This window comes from Megalobrama amblycephala, linkage group LG18, assembly GCF_018812025.1.
Source record: "Megalobrama amblycephala isolate DHTTF-2021 linkage group LG18, ASM1881202v1, whole genome shotgun sequence".
NCBI lineage: Eukaryota > Metazoa > Chordata > Actinopteri > Cypriniformes > Xenocyprididae > Megalobrama > Megalobrama amblycephala.
The window spans coordinates 1,957,074-1,980,764 of record NC_063061.1 but is presented as its reverse complement, the minus strand read 5'-3'; the positions used below and the strand labels follow the sequence as shown (position 1 = coordinate 1,980,764).

The following is a 23,691-nucleotide window of genomic DNA, read 5'->3' as shown; positions in this document are numbered from 1 at the left end:
GTTTTTATAAACACTTGAATGTGGGCAAGCTTCGTTAAAAAAAAACACACTTTGATCAAAAAGCTGAGAAAAATCACAAGACTTCGGATTCAGAACAATGATCAAAATATATTAATTATAATTCATATTAATAATAATGCACATTTGAGCAGACAGCAGCAGAAGCTCGAGGTTGCATTGGGATGCAGATGTAAATTTAACAAAAAGAATCAGTAAAAATTAACAACAAATATGTATGCTTGTTAAAATTAACCACTGGTCTTGCATATATCATACATTTGTACCACAGGTAAAATAATGCAAAACACCTCATTACCATGGTAAAAAGTAACTATATGCATTCTATGGGATTTGTAATGAACAGTAGCCTAAACATATTAAATATAAATACAAATGCTGTATCTTAATAACAATAAATACTACTAATTATAGCCTACCCAAGATTTTGAGAAATGCAAAAATATCGTCTCGTGAACCCAATATTGTGTCTCATCTCGTCTCGTGAGATAAGTGTATCGTCACGCACCCATAATAAAATGCTGAGTGGCTAGAAACTTAAAATCACTCTTGCCTTCAGGAACGGCACAGATATCTTCAGGACACTTTCAGTCATGATTACTTCACCCCTTTAAAAACAGAAATCAGGCCCAGATGAGTCACTAGTTGTCATACAGCACGAGCGCAGAGCTGTAAAATCAATGTTCATATGGAGACCTCTGACCTTTGCTATCACACAGATCTCCTCTGAGGCTCAGTTGAGGTTCTCTCTTCACATTTGAGAGTAAATCAATGTACGGATTTGCATGGTGGCTTGTGGATAAAACCATCTTGTTGACATTTCATGATTTTGTAATTGTAAGAAGCCGAAGACAGAAGCGTCAGTGTGTTTTTCTACAGGAAGTCATTTGTCAGCAGCCCGCAGTTAAGAGCGACCCCGAGCAACCTGTGTTTGCTGAAGAATGCTACTTGATGACTATAATTTGCGTTTGCTCTGGGCCTGTTTGTGAAGAAACCCTCAATAAATCTGCGGCGCTGGAATGCGAGTCGATCCGAGTCTGAGCTGAGAGAGCGCTCGACCTGTGAGCCGCTCCAAACACCTGAGCATCAGATCCTATACATCTTATTGTGAAGGATTCATTTTTATATTTGCTGAGATGTTTCCAAATGGAAATAATTCAGACTGTATTACTGCGGCAGACCATGCGATCACTGTACAGACGTCACAAAAAGACACTTCAGAGATCAATGCATTGTTTTTGTCTTGCCGATCAACAACCATCTGTGCATTAATAGTCAAAGAGTTCATTTTTAACAATCAGTTGTATTAAAATAATGCGTTAAATTGCCAGCCCTCATGCAACAAATACTAGCATGATGTTACAGTTTTCATTATTGTTTTTACATTTGAATTATGAAAATTTGGGAATAATCTCACAATGCAAAAAATACTGGAAAAACTTTGCAATAAGGTTTTTATTAGTTACTTAGCATTTATTAATCTTAATGTTAATCTCAGCATTTACTAATCTCTTTTGAAGATTAAAAGATGTATTTGTTAATGCACTGTGAAAATGTGAACATTTTTATTAACATTAATAAATGCCGTAATATATTTCTCATTGTTAGTACATGTTAGTTAATGCATTAATTAATGTTATTGACATATTAATGATAATTCTGATAAATAAATACATTTTATTTATTTATTTATTTTTTTTATTATTTTGGTCCATTCATTACAACATAAGGAGTTTTTAAGTAAAATGAAAATGGAATGAAATTCAACAGAAATCATATAACGGCTGTACTTATATTTAATTTTTAGTATAAATTACCCATGCATTAAAAAATATGAAGTATTTCCAGAAACATTTGCCGTTCATATCATCTAATGTTTCTGGAAATACTTCATATTTTTTAATGCATGGGTAATTTATACTGAAAATTAAATATAAGTACAGCAGTTATATGATTTCTGTTGAATTTCATTCCATTTTCATTTTACTTCAAATTACAGATCTGTATCCTGTTCGTGACCTCAAATCAAATCCGGGAACTGAACAGTAAAGCGTTGTCAAATCCCCTCGACCCGTTACTGGTTATTATGATTGTTAGTTAACACTTCTTTAATAATAAATAATGCGTTTTCTGCAAAGAAATCACTTTCCCATATCCATCGAAACACTGTAGAAGATAAAAAAAGAGCATTTCTTTGTGGAAAACATGAATCCCACTTTATATTAGGTGTCTTTAACTACTATATACTTATATCAAAGTAATAATTGTTGGGTTCAGTGTTGTGAAACACTCCTGCTGTTATTGATGTGGATACGGGTGAGTTTTGGTAGGTTTAAGGCTGGGTTAACAGGTCAACAGTGTAATTATACCGCTGTAATTACATGTTAAAACACCTGCATGTACACAATAAGAGCACTGTATTCATATAAATTGGGGCCGAAACTTGAACGAAAAACAAAATGCCTTAAGAATAGTCTTTCAATATAAGACGCATTCACCTCCAAACCCTGCGAAAATGAAACCGATCAGATGCCTGAGATGACTGGACCGCGAGCTCAAAGAAAACACCATCAGGATATCAAACAAACTACAGTAAAACACAGAGCTTCATGTACAGTAAGTGGCACAGTTCAAATGTTCAATGTTAAATCTTCCACCATGTACTTTACCTGGATGTACAGTCATGACGCATTTCACAACATCGTCATGTGAGCGTGTCGGGTCACGGTGGTTGAGTCTGGTACAGTTCACCGATTCACACACACACGCATCTGTTGTTTCTACTGTATTTACTTGATCAATAATCAAATCTATAAAGCCTACTGGATTATATTTGATACACACATGTCTGAGGCCTCTAAATGATCAACATGAATCTATTTTTTTTTTTCAACTGAAACAGGTTTTTGTCCAAAACTTTAGACAATATTTAAATTTTTTTGTTGTTGTTGTTGTTGAGTATCAGGTTTTTATGGCTCATACAGTCTGATATAGTGAAGAAAAACAGCTAAATTTTATTCAGAGGCACAAACTGAGCAAAAATATGCTGATGCTGATATTAATATGAACAAAAAGTGATTCTTGTGAGATCTTTATTACAGTATAGCAGATACTGACATAAAATGCATATAGATATCAATATGTTGTAGTAAGATGATATATAAATACTTAGTTTTATGATCAAATCTCTGTAGTTTATATAATGCAATACAATGATGATTGAGAGATGAACAAATAAACCTGATGATCATATTTGATACTCATGATTTTCCTATAAAATGATGTCTGGATGATCAAAGTCGCTTCAGTCTGAAATATTACTAACAATATCAAAGTTGTATCAATGCATGAGGCTTTATAGGGTTAATCATCATCATCATCATCATCATCACAATAAAGAAATGTATCTAAGTATACATGTTGACATAGAGATCACTTCCGTCATCAGAGCGCAATCAGACCTCACTAACCGAGTGCTGAACGCAGTTGGACATTGTGGTGTTTTAGAGGTAAAAAATTATATAAACACTGTTCGGTTTCTCGTGTCTTAGGACATCAATGTGTCGTCACGAGCCGCAGGGTTTAATTTGGATTTGTCTGTGCATGTTTTTTTTGACTCTTATAGACGAAGTTCCCATTGACACACATTATACGACTGACAGACGGCAACAGTTGGAGTTAAAAATCATCATTTGTGTTCTACTGAAGAAACAAAGTCACCTACATCTGGGATGCGCTGGGGGTAAGCAGATAAACATCACATTTTCATTTTGGGGTGAACTATCCCTTTAAGGTCAGGAATCAGGTACTTGTTCTAAAATCAAGATTTCGATTCGGCTCATCGATTTCTCTGTGCGCATTTTAATGTGGTTTTTCAAGTGCAAGAAGACGCGAAAGAACTCAATTCAGTACCCGCACGCCGTTTTCTGTGCTATATCCACACATCTCGCATCTTCTTGTGCTTGAACGGACAAATACACACAAAATTATGACAAGATATCCTTTGTAAGCAGTTGGTTATGCGTTCAGTGAATGTAAACAGAATGTGTAAAAAGAAACCTATGCAGTGTTATTTTACAGTTCGGTTGTATTTATTTGTGCTGTTGCTGCTAATTTGCTTATTTGCTCTTATTGTATATACTTGTCTATACTAATAATGTTATACATTTAAATTAGTTTAGTTTATTAGATAGTTGTTCTTTAGGCTGCTGATTTTCGTTCATGGTATTCAGCTGCGACAGTGTTTTGCAAAAAGACAATAAATAATTTTGAAATCGAAATTTCAAACGATACCCAACCCTTTCTAACACTCTAATGAATGCTAGTTTACATGTAGTTAGCAGAATGACTAAAGTGGACCATCGACCAGTTTTTTCTCTGCTGTGGAAACTAAAAGGAATATTTTTGAGGAATCTTTAAATAATCCTGCTTGAAAGATGCATCCTTTAGTGTCCCACTGAAAAACAGCAGCATGACACGATGACAACAACTTTCAATTTTCAAGCGTTGCGTTGACAGCTGTGTGTGCTGCTGTTTTACCACTTCGGACGCAGCTCATCCGTCATCCGTTTGATAAAGAGGAATGCGTGAGCGTACCTGGCTTCTGGCTGACGTCTGTGGGAATGTGTGGAGGACTGGGGTTGAAGTGATCGTACGGCAGCAGCGGCGTGAGAGGATGCATCCCCGGCTGGACCACCGACACTTTGTTGGACTGCAAGAAACACACACACACAAACACACACACACAATAAGATGCTGGTCAGTTGAAGTCTGATGCTTGAAAGGCGGCGTACGAGCGTGTCAGATGTTGAATACATTTGCTGAGAGAATCAATGGGTAGGAGCCATTTGATCGATACGCCTTTGATGATCAAGGCCAGCAGCACAAGAGCTTGTTTGCTTTCATGTCTCTGTTTACAAATGGCCTTCAATAACTCATGTGAAATCCAGTTTGCTAATGCTAACAGCATGTTGTTTGACACGATGTGTCATGGCGGTTGCATGGCTGGAAATAACTGCATTTCTTGGCCAAACTTCTGACTGCTGTGCCTTTCATATGGGCGTCTTTTCATCTGAGCGCCACGCACATGTGTGATAGCGAGAGAGACTGACAGATTTGCCATGTGTAGCCACATTTATGTGAAAAGTCAATTTTCTACTTTGGTTCTTCAAAATGGGCAGAAGATGGAGACCTTCAACATTAACCCCTTAAGCCCTGAAGGCATTTATAGAGTTGTTTTTGGTAACACTTTATTTTACAGTGCCGTAGTTACACGTTACTACATGTACTTACTCCAGTAATAACAGTAAATTATGCATAATCACGAGTAACTAACCCTAGACCAAACCCTAACCGTAACTCTATAGTAAGTACATGTAGTTAATTAATAGTACTCAGTACTTATTTGAGTAATTAAAATGTAACTACAGCACTGTAAAATAAAGTGTAACCTTTTTTTGTTTCTGAGTGACCAACACAAAAGAAAGACTCAAAAAACTATAGCAAAGACAGTCAAGAATTTGGACATTCTCATGCTGATAAAAGACAAAAAAATATATATATCATTTTTTATTATAATCTTTCTTATTTGATATGCAATAACTCAAGAAGAAAATAAGGTAGGAGGACAAGTTCCCCTACACGTGAGCTGCGTCTGGATCAAATTTTGTGGTGATCGCATAAAGTCAAATTTGGAACCAAAGTAGCCTTTTTGTTTAGCCCTTGACACTCGGAAGGCATTTTTTAAGTTGTTGTTCCTCCGTGAGGAATAATGCAATGTTGACATTTTAATTGTGAGAATCTGCTGTAAATAATAATGTGCCATTTTCTACCATCTATGCATGTTTCATAAAGTTACAAGCGAAAACGCCACGTGAAAGCTATGTTTGATTTCACTTCGTTTTATGCGTTTAACTCCGTGAGGAAGATCTCGTGATCGACGCCTTAGATTATGTTGAGTTTGGACTCGTTTTAATGATGAGAATCTGCTGTAATCATGTTTCATGAAATTACGAGCGAAAACGCGGTGCATCTGTATATTACTTATGGGTCCGGCGGGGCTTCACGTACAAAAACTCACTTAAGTTTAGTCAAAGCCCAAAACAATTATGCTTGTTGGATTCTACTCTGTGAGACCTTTCAAATGACATATGACACATGACTATCTGAGCTGTATGATGTTTTCGACATATTACAGTACATCGTTCAAAAAAGTTATTTCATAAATTATGAAAACTTTTTTTTATTAATCAGCAAATAACTCAGCACTGCTTAGGACTTAATCAAATGGGCTACATTCATTGTAAAGTTCAGACTCTAAAGTTGCGTCCCAATTCGCGTACTTATGCACTATTCTATGACGTTTTTAAGTATAAATAGTGCGAGTAGTGCGTTCACACAGAAAATTCCAAAAAGAAAAAGTGCACTTTAAATACCCGGATGATGCACTAAATTAACGGAAAAAACGAAGTGTGGAATATTGAACACTTCGTGCACTCAACTGTCGCAGCTTTAATTACGTAGTGGAGAGGAAGGGAGGATCGGACTCCGTTGTTAAATGACAAAATAACCTTATACAATTCACGCACTACATGGATAAGTGCATAGTGCACAAGTACATAGTGTATAAGTGCATAGTGTATAGTAAGCTTTCAAATTAGGGCTGCACGATATATCGCATGAGGTTGTCACGCGCATTTCGTCAGTAAAGCCGGTTCCCTGATTACCGCTAAATCGCCATCACCTGCTTTCAAATGGAGCGGCATTTAATAGACAGAGCCGTAGATCACTGACAAGCTGCGCAATATCGCGTTCATTATCGAAGGCGATTCATCTGCTATATGAACGCGATATTGCGCAGCTTGTCAGTGATCTACGGCTCTGTCTATTAAATGCCGCTATTTTGTGTTGATCAAGGCAGGAGTTTTGAAAACAACCTGGTCTCATGATGAAAACGTACCCGTGGGCCGCGAAAGTCGCGAAATACGTACCAATAAGTACATATCGCTGCAGTTTCGATGCAAAATGTCCACTGAGTGGCGCTAAAAGCGTGTTCCTTTTTTTTTTTTTTTTTTTTTTTGCCGGAGCAGATAATAGGGTGAATACAGTACGTTTTTATGTACATTTACGTTGGTTTTTAGACGAATTGCCGCAGTTCTTGATTTGACATTTGCGCTCCGTTGCATTTTAAAATAACGTTCAACCGACGCTACGCCTAAACCTACCCGATAGAGTTAACAAAAGCAAACGTGACGTAAAAAGCGTCCGCGAACGTACCGTTTTTCAGCTCGTTTAGATCTCTATTTTTTTTACTATCCGACACTCGCCTTTCTCGGGATTCGTACCCAGGCAGGGGGGAGTAAACTCCTCGTCGTATCGGCTGAGCTACCGAGCAAGCAACGCAAAGTCCAAAGTACGTTTGTTTACAAATCGGGCACTCTGGTAAGAAGTGTTTTGAAGTCGTAACATAATATTGCGCGAGGAAACATGAGAATTTTTATGAATCCATAATCCGACCCCGGCCGTCATCAAAACCATGTGTGAAAACGAGCAAAAGTGCTTATCGACGTTTTACCGCCTCTAGTGTTCGTTTCTGTCGGAAACTGCAGCGAGACGTACGTAATTTTGTGTCTCGTGAAAACGTGCCCACGAGTACGTCTCTCCCATGAGACCAGGTTGTTTGAAAAATATGATTATTATTTTGTTCGTAGCTAGGTGGCGCCCTCCAGTGGTAGAGGGACTAATCAGCACTCATTAAGAGTTGATCAAAATGGTTAGATGCTTTAAAATGATACCCATACCCACTGCCGATGGTACAGTTCAGGTTTAAGGGATTAAAGATCTGTTCAACACACCTAGGGATTAAAAAAAAAATCATATTCGCTCAACCGTCGCTCCATGCGAGTTCTGCACACTTACAAAAACTCATTGAAGACATAGTTGCGAAATTAATCTCATTTACATCATATCTGCACATGAGAGAGTTTATGACTAATCTAACGCCTCTGATTGGCCGCTGCATTCATGTGCTCAACAGAACACGTGCGATAGATTATAATGCTCAACGCTGCAAAAAATAATGCGTAAATGAAGATTAATGCAACACAAGCAGATCTAATGCCGCAATCAACACTTCTTCAAAGATCACTTTAATCACGATGCAGGGTAATTTTCTTGAATTTGGGGGGCATTTTTGTTAATCGATTTCATGAATGTACACTCACACTGGGCGACAGTCTAGCATTTCACCATACAGACGTTTCAATATTTTGCTGGAAGTCGATTAATCTTTAAATATAAATTAATTTCACTGCAGTTTTCACACAGAATCAAACAAACATCAGAGCACAAAGTCTATTTGCATGTGGTTCTTTCCTTTTATCCTGCGTTTCTTTGAACGGGAATGCGGGCATGACATGTTCTGAGGGATCGGTCCTTTAATACTGACCAGTGAAGGACACGACGACCCCGTGGGCTCCTGCGTGTCTAATGTATTCTTTGCTTTAAAAATCGAAGTGCTTATTTGAAGCGGAAATTAAAGGTCCTTTTGGAGGCGAGAGCTTTGAGTGTTACGTCTTTAATCTCTGATGTGTTGTGCACGAAGCATCTGAATGGGCTGCGATCATTTTACACGCTTTATGCTGTCATTGATGTGGTCCAGAACGCTGAATCAGATGAACCTTTGGTCTTTAGTGATAATGCGCGGAGGAAGTGCATTTAAGGAGCGGTCATAGCGACTCTCCGACGATGCTGGAGTCACATGATCATCCTACATATTTCTTCTACATCACAATGCTCATACATGCTAAAATTATGTTTATTGGGATGAACATTTCACGAATGCTTCCAGCACGTCCTAAGGTGTGTGAGGCGTGTCGTCTGCGCTTCAGATTACTGTAACTGAGAAAAAACTCCACTTCCTGAGTGAGTGAAAGTGAGATAAGCAAAATTTCCACAGTGGTCTTTAAAGGCTGTGAATCTATTCCTGTTGTCTTGTGCGTGGGCTTATTAAAATTGAGGTCAATTTCATTTCCATGCCTCTTAAACATCCGTGAAGCTGCGAACGAAGCTGCGATCAGACGAGACGTTATTGTGATGCTGCTAAACGTAGGGTTGCCTTCGACGTTACGCCTGACACCACGTCTCCCTGTGGCACGGCACCGCAATCTGGAAATAATTCTGAGATCTGTGAGATGGGGAAAATGAGTGCCACTTAGTTGGAGGGTTGAGGAACTTCAAAGGGAACGCAGACATAACAACAGAGGCACGTTTAAACACACTCAACCCCCATCCGCCGGCCCCCTCCGTCAACAACCCCGTGTGTCCGTGAGCTGATGAAGAGATGGAGATCTCGTCTGGACCTCTGGTCTCATGATCATCTCATACCTGCTCATGCATATGATTAATGTTCACTATACTAGCAGAAATATTGCATTTTGTGCAGTGTGATTAGTGCACCTCTCTCAGAGTTTCAGCTTGACACCAGAAATACAAATTCACAAGTGGTTCAAAAAGTGCAATGAATTTATCGCTGCGTCACATTTGCAACTTGATTAAACACAGACATGTTTATTTATCTATCTAAATAGGGGCATTTTATAGACTTCTATTGCTTTTACATACAGCTATATTTAGGGTTTCTATGTTTTATGGGGACTTTCCATAGGCATAATGGTTTTTATACTGTACAAACTGTATATTCTCTACCCCTCACAGAAAACTTTCTGCATTTACATTTTCAAAAAACATGATTTATATACTGTTTTCCTCATGGAGACCAAAAAATGTCCCCACAAGGTCAAGGATTCTGGATATTGCCATTGGAAATCTTCCCATAACATCGGGTTTACCTGAAACACACTCAACGGTGTCAGTGTCCAGATTAAAGGATTAGTTCACTTTCAAATGAAAATTAGCCCAAGCTTTACTCACCCTCAAAAAAAAAAAAAAAAAAAAAGATTTCACTTTATTTAAACAACTTATTTTGATTCAACACCATTGTATTAGGTTTCTGGTTCAAATTTAATTGCTTCATGTTAAACTGACTTAAAACGATTGCTTTTTCATATTAAAATGACATGTTTCAATCAAGTAAACTCAACCAAACAGGGCTTTCACTTCCCATCATGCTTTGCAAACTTTACTTTTATTATGTTAATTATGTTAATAGTTTTGTGGTGAAGTGTAGAACATGTGCTTGGGTTATCTAACAATAATTAAAGTTGTTTTAATAATAAAAACAACTATTTTGGGCATGTCATAGATGGAATAAACACATCTTCTGTTTAACACTTAACAATAAGAGTCTTTACAGAGTAAAGATTTTGTAAAAGTTGTGAAAATTGTTCTTGAATGCATCCACTAAATAAACTAATCCATTAAACTGGATTCAATTTCTGTTTGATATTAATTTTAGGATAATTAAACTTAATGGTTTTTGACAAATTTAAGAATGTTAACCTGATTCAACTAAATGCCATTGAGTTAACCTTATGTAATAAATTTAAGTTAACTGAAATAAATAATGTTAATTACATGCAACATAAATTTATTACATTGTCAACAGGTTATGTTGCATGTAATTAACATTATTTATTTCAGTTAACTTAAATTTATTACATTGTCAACAGGTTAAGTTAACTAAATAAATAATGTTAATTACATGCAACATAACCTGTTGACATAAAAAAATTAAGTAAATCCAACGTATCGTACAGTGTAAGCTTTTTGAAGAATACGGAAGGCTGTCTGGCGGAAGCTAGATATTTTACTTCATAACTTGTTAAATATGGATATTTTTCTTACACAAACGCATCGCTTCACTTCAGAAGGTCTTTATTAACCCTTTGGAGCCGATTATGATGGATGGAGACACTTTCTTCAGGATATTTATTGATATATTTCAGATTGTGTTCATCAGAAAGAAGAAAGTCATACACACCTATAGGATGGCTTGAGGGTGAGTAAAGCTTGGGGTAATTTTCATTTGAAAGTGAACTAATCCTTTAAGCAAATTCAGTATTGGTTCATTCAGTCATAAAAATCAAGAGTTATTAATTTAAATTAAGAAAACTGTGATGTCATCATCCAAATGCAACTAAATCTGCCATCAAACAGTGAATCCAGACATGATCTCGACTATAATGTTCACGATTGCAATTTTTGCAATTATTGTAATTACTACACTGCGTTCCAAATTATTATGCAATTGACATATCAGTAAGATTTCAGTACAATAAACAATATGCGATAATCTTCATTCAGTTTCACAAAATATTAGTTGTTTTCATGCCTTTTGCACAACATTGCACCATTTCATGCTTTTCATCTTCAGAAAGATCTTTCTTCCTCCAGATATTGCATGAGAACTGTGACTTGCTTAATAATGTGGAACAACCTCTAAGTAGGGTTTCCATAGACCTGGCAAATTATTTTGTCTGAGATTGTTATCTAAAAAGACATGGATAAATAAACGAACAAACATTTTCTTAGAAAAACTAAAATCTGAATGTTTATTCTACTGAAATCTTACTTATATGTCACTTGCATAATAATTTGGAACGCGGTGTATTTGGAATTTCACTGTTATAATATTTGAGAGATGTTTTTTTTTTTTATACCAGTTCTCATAATGTAGACAGAGAGTGTTCATTTCTATGATAGTCTATAATAGGGATGTGCAACGATTAATTGTTTGCACAATGAAAGTCTGTGTTTACGTAATATATGTGTGTGTTCTGTGCATAATAAATACACACACATACATGTATATATTTAAGAAAAATGTTACATTTATATATAATATATTTATATTTATATGTAATAAAAAATATGCATATATTTCTTAAATATATATTTATTATGCACAGAACACACACATATATTACGTAAACACAGACTTTTATTTTGCAAGTGATTAATCGTTGCATATCCCTAGTCTATAATAAATCAGTATAGCTGAGGTGAAATAAAGCATGCGTATGAATCGATCTTCTACTGATTCATGTTTGTGGGTGAAAGTGCATCAATTCAGACAACAATCATTGCGATACAACTGAGCAAAATGATCATTATTATCAGTATAACCTTCATGCAGCATGACGAAAATGTGACTAAAAACCCTAAACATTTAGTCAACTTAATAAAACAGGAGCTGGTTGACTAAATATGATAAAAACTACAAAGCACATCTGACGCTAAGACTAAATTATAGAATAGCTGACAAAATTAACACTAACACACACACACAAAATTCAATGTATTATGAGGTCATTCTTGTATAAGTCTGAATATGAATGTAATTGTGGCATAATTTACAGGCAGCAACAAATTATTGTGTCTGTGTGAAGAAGTCCAGCTTCACACAAAACAAATGAATATATTCAATTACTCGCTCTTCAAAATACTTCAATAAATCTTGCTAAATATTAACTCCTAAAAGCAGATGAGTGATAAAGAGCCAGCAAACAGAGACGAGCTCAGTCGTCCTCAATAACTCTTGTTTACAGCACACCAGACGACACCAAGACAAATAAGTGTCCCGACCCTATCAGAAACACACAATGACTGTTTGTCCTGTGGTCTGGAGGAACTCAACACAAGTATGCTTTGAGTAGCGCATTATTATTGAAATAAATCACTTGAAGCCATTTAAGGACAACCCAAATAAAGCGTCTGTAAATAAAGATGAAAAACTCTTGAAACCTGCACATTTCAGAGTGCGGCGGGTCGACAAAGCACACAATGAAGACAACAGACTCATAATGAAACTGCACTTTATGAAACGGCGCCAAAGGGAAACACCTCGCCAGAGCAAAAAAACCCAATATTACTTGGAAACGCAGAAAAAACACGAATTTGCTTACGCGCAGACACGCGCTCAAATGTTTGTGACAAAAGTGATGATTGAAATAGTCTACAGGGAATTTCTCTTGGTTTTTTCAGGAGGGTTTAGGCTGAAATCAAGCAGAATCAGTCGACCTGCTGATGAACAGAAGCTACATTATGATTCCCATCATTCCTGATGACCAGATCTCTCCGTTTGCTCAATTGCCCAGCATTTTTTCACAGCCCGAACGCACATCACGTCATAATTACGGCTGGAAGTTCCCGGAGCACCTGAAGGCTGTCTGAGAGTTATCGTACACACCTTTCCTTCACAGCTCTGTCGCCGGCAGTTACGATGATGATAATTACAGCATCACAACAGCGCAGCGGCCGCAGATGAAAGAGACCGGAGACTCTATGAGTCGAGGCGAGGCAGACGGGAACTGTTGGTGGTAATGCCTCTGGGAAAAGTGTGTGTGTGTACGAGGTAAGGAAGTGTCATTGGAGGCTCTTTACTAATGGCTACAACATCAAAGGCTTGAGCCAGAACAAGGACGCGGGGGAAGTGAGAGACGATTCCTGAAACACCCTCAAAACACGGGAGAAACAGCAAAGTTAAAACTCACAGATAAGGATGTTACACTCATCCGTACGCTCGGAGAATCAGAACTGCAAACTTTCCTCTTGTGGAGAAGATGTGCTTAATTGTATTGAATGAACACTTTAAATCTTAAGAGTATGTTTACTGAAAGAAAGCACACAGTTAAGTTCACACTGTTAGGCCCTGTGATTTCTGCGATATCATAAACTCAAAGGTCTTCACTGCGGCCCGTCAAAATAAAAGTTCGGTTTAACTTGAAGGAATTGTGTCTTTGGTTAATTTCATATGATTAAAATATCATTTAAATTAATGTTTTATGCCTTTTGATTGACAGAACTATTAAAATACACAACACAGAATTTCTGGGGGGAAAAAAAACATTTCATAGGGCCCTACATAAAAAATTAAAAAAAAGTTTGACGTTTTTATAAATTCAATTAATTATACATGTTTTTTTATTATTAAAATGTAATTAAACCATTAAAATGGAATCCAGAAAACTTCAAACAGAAAACACAGAATTTGGTGAAAAATAAAATAAAAGGGAATTTGAGAAAAAAAAAAAATATTACAATTGTTGCTAAATTGTAAAAGTTTCATGATTTCAATTAATTAAACATGTTTTTGATTACTAAGATTTAATTGAACCATCAAAATGGAGTCCAAAAAAACAAACAAATTAAAAAAATTTAAAAAGGGGGGAATAAAATGGAATCCAGAAAAATTCAAATGGAAAAAAATTGAATTTTTGAAAAAAAAAAAAAAAAAAAAAAGAACTTGGGAAAAAAAATAATAAAATGCATTTCACAGGGCCCTAAATATGTCATTTTTTTTAAACTTTAAATAAATTTTTGCTAAATTGTAAGTTTCATGATTTCAATTAATTAGACATGGTTATTGATTACTAAAATTTAATTTAACCGTCAAAAGGAGTCCAAAAAAAAAAAAAAAAATCCAGAAAAATTTAAATTGAAAAAAATGGAATTTGGGAAAAAATAAAACCGAATTTGAGAAAACAAATAAATAAATAAAACGTATTTCATAGGGCCCTAAAAATTAAATTTTTGATAAACTTTTAATAAATTGTGACTACATTGCATAATTTTTTTGATTTTAATTAATTAGACATGGATTTTGATTACTAAAATTTAATTTAACTTAAAATTTAATAAAACAAAAAAGGGAAAAAAAAAAAAATGGAATCCAGAAAAATTTAAATTGAAAAAATGGAATTTGGGAAAAAATAAAACTGAATTTGAGAAAACAAATAAATAAATAAAACATATTTCATACGGCCCTAAAAATGTAATTTTTTGATAAACTTTTAATAAATTGTTACTAAATTGCATAATTTTTATGATTTTAATTAATTAGACATGGTTTTTGAAAAAAAAGAAAAAAAAAAAAATGGAATCCAGAAAAATTACAGTGGAAAAAAATGGAATTTGGAAAAAAATAAAATGAAATTTGGGAAAAGATTAAATTTGGGAATTTCATATACACTATGTAATAATGTCAAATTAAAAGTACATTTCTAATCATGTTTTAATAATCTTTTGTCGTGCTTTAGAGAAGTGCACTTATTTTGATGTGTTGACATACTTATAACATAATAACATATTCAAGATTACATTAAAGCTCATATATTTTAAATGTCATGCATTTAAATATATTTGTAATGATGAAGTTGAAACTTAGCACAAGTTACATTAAAGTATATTTTAGTTTACTATAAATGCTTGTAATTCATCAGTACACTTTAACCATATTTCAAAGAAAATAGAATTATGAAATTACATATAAAGATGTAATTAAGTGGTAGCCTACATCTAAAGTTCAACTAACGTCATTTAATATAAATGTGAACTATAATACACATGCAGTTACGTGTTTGAACACATTACTGTCACTTCACACTTCAGTATATTCTCTTAGAATATATTAATACCATTAAATCATGCTAAAGTGTGCTTCTTGTATCTTCAGATCCCTAATCGAGACGAAAGCCATCTTAATCACAACAACACAAATGAAAACAGAAAATCTAAACTAGCGTCTCAATGAGAGCAGAATGAGACTGAATGAACGAACAGCGGTTGTTTGGGTCAGATCCGTGTCGTTCTGTTGTCCATAAATGCACTAAGACTGCTTTGATTGTCATGGACAAACTCATATTTTGAAGAGTGGATCATGAGGACTGTGTGAGCGTGGAGGAGTCGGATCTGCACAGCCTCAGATATGAACGGACGGGGAACGAGCCTCTTTCATGTAGTAATTTATTCCCTCTGATTAATTCATGGATGGAGGGAATACAGCGGTTCAGCAGCCCCCCGCTGGGCCGAGCCCTCCAGTCCGCTCGTCACATGACTACGGCAGCCTGTGGGGTCCATGCTCAGATCTGAGCTCAATCACAGGAGGTGAGCAGAAGTCAAGTGGACCAAAACCCTGAGAGACTTGAGCCACTCCACGACCGCCACACTAATCCAGATCCCCGAAAAACTCAACAAATATCACCCTTTACACAATTTATGACCTACAAAATATTTTAGAGCTTGTCAAAACTAGAAACATTTTTTATACTAAATTTATACCTTAAACACATTTTGTAAAATAAATTTATACCTTAATATTTTTGAGCTTGTCAAATCTAAAAACTAATATTTTTACTAAATTTATATCTTTAAAAAAATATTTTAGAGCTTGTCAAATCTAGAAACAATTTTTTAAAATAAATATATTCATAAAAAATATTTTAGAGCTTGTCAAATCTAGAAACAATGTTAAAATAAATTTATGTCAAAACTAGAATTTGTTTTTTATTTTACTAAATATATACCTTAAACACAATTTTTAAAATAAATCTATACCTTAATATTTTTGAGCTTATCAAATCTAAAAACTAATATTTTTACTAAATTTATATCTTTAAAAAATATTTTAGAACTTGTCAAAACTAGAGACAGTTTTTTATTATTAAATTTATACCTTGTAAAATATTTTACAGCTCGTCAAAACTAGAAACAATGTTAAAATAAATTTATGCCTAAAAAATATATATTATATATATATATATATATTTATTTATTTATTTAATTAATTAATTAAATTGTTTATTTTGAGGTTGTCAAAACTAGAATTTGTTTTTTATTTTACTAAATATATACCTTAAACACAATTTTTAAAGTCAATTTATACCTTAACAATATTTTGGAGCTTATCACATCTAAAAACTAATATTTTTACTAAATTTATATCTTTAAAAAAAATATATTTTAGAGCTTGTCAAAACTAGATACTCATTTTTTTTACTAAATTTATACCTTTAAAATTTTTTTAGAACTTGTCAAAAATAGAAACTCATTTTTTAAAATAAATATACACATTAAAAAATATTTTAGAGCTTGTCAACTAGAAACATTTTTTTAAATAAATTTATAAATTTAAAAATATATTTTAGAGCTTGTCAAAACTAGAAACAATGTTAAAATAAATTCATGCCTATATATATATATATATATATATATATATATATATATATATATATATATATATATATATATATATATATATATATATATATATGTAAAATTTTATTTATTTATTTATTTATTCTTAAACTAGAATTTGTTTTTTATTTTACTAAATATATACCTTACACACAATTTTTAAACTAAATGTATACCTTAACAATATTTTGAGCTTATCAAATCTAAAAACTAATATTTTTACTAAATTTATATCTTTAAAAAAAATATTTTAGGGCTTGTCAAAACTAGAAACTCATTTTTTTAAATAAATATATACATTAAAAAAATATTTTAGAGCTTGTCAACTAGAAACAATGTTTTTAAATTAAATGTATGCCTTTAAAAAATATTTAACAGCTTGTCAAAACAAAATCACTTTTTAAAAAAAAATAAATTTATACTTAAAAAATAATTTAGAACCTATAAAATATTTTAGAGCTTGTTGAAACTAGAAACATAAACATTATTAATATTTTCAGGTCTTTTCAAAATGAGGTTTCTTCAACCATCCTGGATTTTCTTCCACAAAACACAAACTGAGACATTTAGCAGAACGCCCAAGCTGCTCTTTTTCACTTAATAATTTACATGGTCAAGCTGGAAAACGCACTAAAACTTTCCAAACATTACCGGGGAAGATGTTTGACTTCAGACGTACAGTGAGTGTGAAAGAGAAGGAGAACTCAGTGAATAACGGACGGCTTGAGTCTCTGAGAGTGAATGATGAAGACCGAAGAGACGTCAGGCAGGAGTAAATGACGTCTGTTAGATTCAGACAGATATCAACATCTTCAAGCCTAATATGTGACTTTTTTGACACGATGTTTAGTCTGCGGCGCTTGATAAAGTTGGTGTGACATCACTGACCAGTGACTCAGTCTCCTCTCCATCCACGGGTGATTGTAATTATCGCGCGTCTCAGATGTGGCGTCAGATATCAATCACATTAAACCAGCGTGAAGCGGCTCTATCCTGTGGCTTCTCTATGAAGAAAATGTTTTTGAATGCTTCATATGTTTGCTAACCAAACTCCCAGAGGCAAAGACTCATGTTTACTGATTTATACGACACAAGAAATGACTGATCATCATCAGACGGAGAGAAAAGAAGAGAAGTTATGACATTAACTACATAAACTGACATGCAAGTGTCTCACAGTCACTGAAAACAACAAACTCAGAGATGATTTCACAGATCTTCCATATGTGTGTGTGTAGACAGAACTAAATCCTGATGAGTTGGGAAGAGGAAATCAAAAGTTTCATCTGTGACATCACTTCCTGCTACAGAATGAGATAATACATCCTGACAAGAGTTATTATCTCTGACTTTGTCGCAGACATCAGATCTTCAGCGCTGCGGTGACGTCAAACACCCACACGCTCGAAGCTCCAACAAAAACAGGTCAAAGTGAAGCAGAGGCGACTGTGTCACATGTCACACCGCCAAACCTGACACATGTGCTGATGAGGTCCAGAGTGTTGCTATTTACCCTTTCACAGATGTCACATCAGTCTCTGGTGTCTCCAGAATGTGTCTGTGAAGTTTCAGCTCAAAATCCCCCACAGATCATTTATTATAGCTTGTCAAATTTGCCCCTATTTGGGTGTGAGCAAAAACACGCCATTTTTGTGTGTGTCCCTTTAAATGCAAATGAGCTCCGCTTGCCAGAAGAGGGCGGAGCTTTAACAGCTCAACAACAACAAAGCTGGAGAATCTCACGCAGCCAAAATGAGGAAAGTGTTCAGCCTTACATTGTTCAAACCGGAGTTTTAATCTCAAATATTGCATTTATTGAAAAAAAAATAATTTTAAAGGAAAAAAATAGCTCATGAAAATTGTATAAATATTGCATATCATTATAAAATCCTTTCAAAATTCTAAATAATAATCAGAAAATATTATTGAACAAAATTATATTACATTGATAAGTCACATTTCAAGGCTTCGGTCACTTTTGACCACAAGTGTGACTCAGAAATGAAGTAAAATCATTCTAACATCTAAGAATAAGATACACAAACGATTATGTTCTGACGACACAACCGGGAAACAAGTTTTAAAGTCTTTCGGCCTTTGCACACCCAGTCCGAAATTTCGTATTCGTAAAGCCGCGGTCACACTAGACTTTGAACGTGCGAGTTTTTTTCGGATGCTGTAACGGTCGTGATATGACGTCACGGTCTACAGCGTCTTTTTAATAAACATGAATTCAACACATAACTTAAAGTAATACATTTAAAATGTAAAAATATAGAACCTACTCGACTTTACTGCAAAAATATAATTATTTTCATTCAGCCAAGAGGTCATGCCGTGACGAATCGATCTTCTACTGGTCGCACGTCTTCACGTGATGCGAATTCGCAGGTCAGAGTTCACCAAACTTGAACTTTGGAACGCAGCGAAATGCGAAATTTTTCGCACAATCTTGCGTTTCCGGTCTGACGCATTCGCATGCGTTTGAATGGAAGTCAATGGAACGAAAAGTGCAGTGTGACCGCGGCTTTAATCCTAAAAATTCGTCACGCACAGAGACCTTGCACACCGAGTCCGATGCGTATTGATGAATGCGTTGCGAAAAAAAAAAGCAAAACAATACAAAATGAAGTCTTCAAGCAGTGAGCATGATTTAGTTGTCCTCTCTCTCCTTAAAAAGAGGAAATATTGGGTCCATCCAGTTTCGAGATTGCATAGAGAGAAAGGAAAGTTCACCTCAACAAGGAGCTGCGGGATTATCCCGAGCGTTTCAAAGTTTACTTCAGGATGTCGGTCGCTCAGTTTGATGCTTTGCTACTGGCACAATCTGTCTTTATATTCAGTCTCTTTGTATTCCTCACCTTGAAAAAGCCAACTTACTGTTATGCTATTTTCTTCTGAGACTAAAATTTCTGACTCGAACTCCTCCTAGAGCTTTAACTCTACATACTCCAAACTCGGGTCAGCCCTTCAGACTGTTCTGACTTAGTGTGCTATATCTTTTCTAACTGATCCGAGTTACGGTTTTCCTAAAAATGACCCTAGCAACCGTATAGCAACACCTTAGCGACCACCCCGAGTACCCTAGCAACCGCATTGCAACACCATAGCGACCACCCCGAGTACCCTAGCAACCACATAGCAACACCATAGAGACCACCCTGAGTACCTTAGCAACCGCATTGCAACACCCTAGCGACCACCCCGAGTACCTTAGCAACCGCATAGCAACACCCTAGCAACCACCCAGAATACCTTAGCAACCATCCCGAGTACCCTAGCAACCGCATAGCAACACCCTGGCAACCACCCAGAGTACCCTAGCAACCACATAGCAACATCTTAGCAACCACTCAGAGTACCCTAGCAACCGCATAGCAACACCTTAGAGACCACCTCGAGTACCCTAGCAACCGCATTGCAACACCATAGCGACCACCCCGAGTACCCTAGCAACCACATAGCAGCACCATAGTGACCACCCTGAGTACCTTAGCAACCGCATAGCAACACCCTAGCGACCACCCTGAATACCTTAGCAACCGCATAGCAACACCCTAGCAACCACCCAGAATACCTTAGCAACCATCCTGAGTACCCTAGCAACCGCATAGCAACACCCTAGCAACCACCCAGAGTACCCTAGCAACCACATAGCAACATCTTAGCAACCACTCAGAGTACCCTAGCAACCGCATAGCAACACCTTAGCAACCACACAGAGCACCCTAGTACTCTATCAAAATTACTAAGCTAAAACTGAAACTTTCAAACTGAAAACTTTTAAAACTGCTTCAAACTTTCTGGACTGGCTTTTTCAAGCCAACTTAAAGTTTGTCTCGACAAACTTTTTTTATCTAGTTCAGTGCTGCTGTTTGTGCTGTAGGCAAAGTGGATCAGCTTGTCAGATGCATTCGGGATTTTGGCGTTCGCCTACGGTGGCTCCGAATTATCAAAACGTCTCTCAAAATGCGTGCCACGGATGCGAAAAACGCAGAAAATCGAACCTGATCCGGATATTTTTTTTGACGGACGAAAGTTTCGGAGGCAGTGTGCAAACGCGACTGACATAACACTAGGAACTACGTTGCATGTAAACCAATAAGATGATTAATTCATTAGGCTGATTTGTGTCCGCATCAGTGTGCATGTGCACAAACTCCGCGATGTTTGACCTGATATCAGATGTTATACAGAGATCCTCAGCACTAGTGAAAGAGAAGCTCTAATGCGTTTGATTAAAGGATCTCTCTGAAGATCCTCTCGTGACACCACAACACCTTCACATCCACACATTATTCCTCTCTTCAGCTCGCGTCAATTAAAGCCTCGTGCCGTCTATTAGCACGCCGCAGCCTGATCCTCTGCTCTTTAATCTCTCTTCGTGTTTTATCGACTGGAGTATTGATTTGATGTTCAGACTTTCATCTCCCACAGCCCAGAATGCAACAGAGGGCTGGTGTTGTGGCGTTTCTTTAACCCTTTCATGTTGAGGAAGAGCTCTTCATCCACATGTACTGTATTTATATGGCTGTAACAGACAGCAGACTGCTTTAGTATACATTTACATTCATGCATTTGGCAGACGCTTTTATCCAAACGACTTACATTGCATTATACTATACATTTGTATCCGAGTGTGTGCAATCCCTGGGACGCAAAAAAGAAAATGATATATTAGCTCCTGGTTTACATTATTATTTTTAACACCGAACATAAAGATAGGAAGAAGGTCACAACCTGATTGGACAGCTTTTATGATCAAAACAATGCTGTGTTCTGGGTTAAAGGAGCTCGTTGTAAGCGTGTACATATGTGTGAAGAGCTTATGAAATGTGTGAAAGAGTGAAAACACTGGCAGGTATTCCTCCGTCACACACAAACGATGATCTACTGCGAGGAAATGCGGTTCAGGCGCCTGTACTGAACTATAATGGGTAACATTGCAACTGTGACAAGAAGGATCAGGTGTGCTTGAGAACGCTCACATCTCGTGACATCACATCCTGTTTTTGGTTCCTTTAGACGTCTCTGGTCCGTGTTGCGTTCATATTTCAGTCGAACCGCACCAGAGTTGGCAGCGTTCACACTAGCAGAGCAATCAAACCAGACTTCATTTTAATGCCAAGAGTGAACACACCCTTAAAAAAATGATTCATAAAGCATTTATCTGAAGTTTTGTGTCCGTCTCTGAGGGCTTTCCGCATGGGGATCGGAGCTCTTGAAGGATGTGGCCTAGCAGTCACAATGAAGGAGGGATCAAGCAAATCAATCATGTGGACAAATCACACAGCAAGCCATCTTACCATATGATTATCATACAAAACACTGCCCCTATGGACTGAAAACTGGATCCGATTCATTCCATCCCGCTCCGAACACTGCATCCTATTTGTCCTGTGGTCGGGCGCATTGTTTGATGATGATTTGTAATGTAAATATGTGGTTTTCTGTGGATATGCATCCCATAATTGGCAGTGACTTCCACGAGCGGCATCCCGGAGCAGCTCCGGCCAGCGAAGGTCTGTCCGTGACACGCGAGCGGCAGAGCCTCTCATGCGGTGCAGGAGTCTGCAGCGTTTCATTCAAGGCCAACAGCAACATGGGAAAGAGCCACGGCTTTTCCCGCTGTGACTCACTGCTGTGGGGACGTGATGCACCGCGAGCCTCGTCATCATCATCATCATCATCATCATCATATCCAGACAGGACGCTGGTCGAGTGTGACAAACCTCAATCTACTGCAGATCACAGCTGTTTGCCATGATATTTTTTTAGTAGTCCTAATTTGCAGCGTTTTGTTCATAAATAAGCTTTCTTTAATATTACTATATACAAGCATAACTGTGCGGCAGCAACACATTAAGAAAATTCAGTAGCACTTTTTATGAAGCCTGTATTTATAATGCATTATAATACATGCATAATGCCTTATAAACAACCTTATAACGTGTTGTGTCATCTGATAAATAATCATAACAAGAGTTACAATACATTATAACACCAGATGAAGCCTGCATTTATTATGCATCATAAAGGTATTTTTAAATGCATAATGAAGCTGTACTTTCTATGAAGTCTGTACTTATAATGCGTTATAATACATGCATAATGCCTTATAAACAACCTTATAACGTGTTGTGTCATCTGATAAATAATCATAACAACAGTTACAATTCATTATAACACCAGATGAAGCCTGCATTTATAATGCATCATAAGGGAATTTTTAATGCATTATAATACATGCATAATGAAGCTGTACTTTCTATGAAGCCTGTATTTATAATGCGTTATAATACATGCATAATGCCTTATAAACAAACTTATAACGTGTTGTGTCATCTGATAAATAATCATAACAAGAGTTACAATTCATTATAACACCAGATGAAGCCTGCATTTATAATGCATCATAAAGGTATTTTTAAATGCATAATGAAGCTGTACTTTCTATGAAGTCTGTACTTATAATGCGTTATAATACATGCATAATGCCTTATAAACAACCTTATAACGTGTTGTGTCATCTGATAAATAATCATAACAACAGTTACAATTCATTATAACACCAGATGAAGCCTGCATTTATAATGCATCATAAGGGAATTTTTAATGCATTATAATACATGCATAATGAAGCTGTACTTTCTATGAAGCCTGTATTTATAATGCGTTATAATACATGCATAATGCCTTATAAACAAACTTATAACGTTTTGTGTCATCTGATAAATAATC

General features: G+C 36.0%; 1 protein-coding gene across 12 annotated transcripts in view; it reads right to left on the bottom strand.

The window, feature by feature from the left end:
- The window catches only part of tcf7 (transcription factor 7), a 63,440-nt gene that overhangs the window by 21,357 nt on the left and 18,392 nt on the right, over positions 1–23,691 (bottom strand). For all 12 annotated transcript variants that reach the window (XM_048166851.1, XM_048166853.1, XM_048166852.1 and 9 more), the window contains exon 4: positions 4,615–4,729. In XM_048166851.1, coding sequence (XP_048022808.1) covers positions 4,615–4,729 — 115 coding nt within the window. The remainder of the gene's footprint in view (positions 1–4,614; positions 4,730–23,691) is intronic.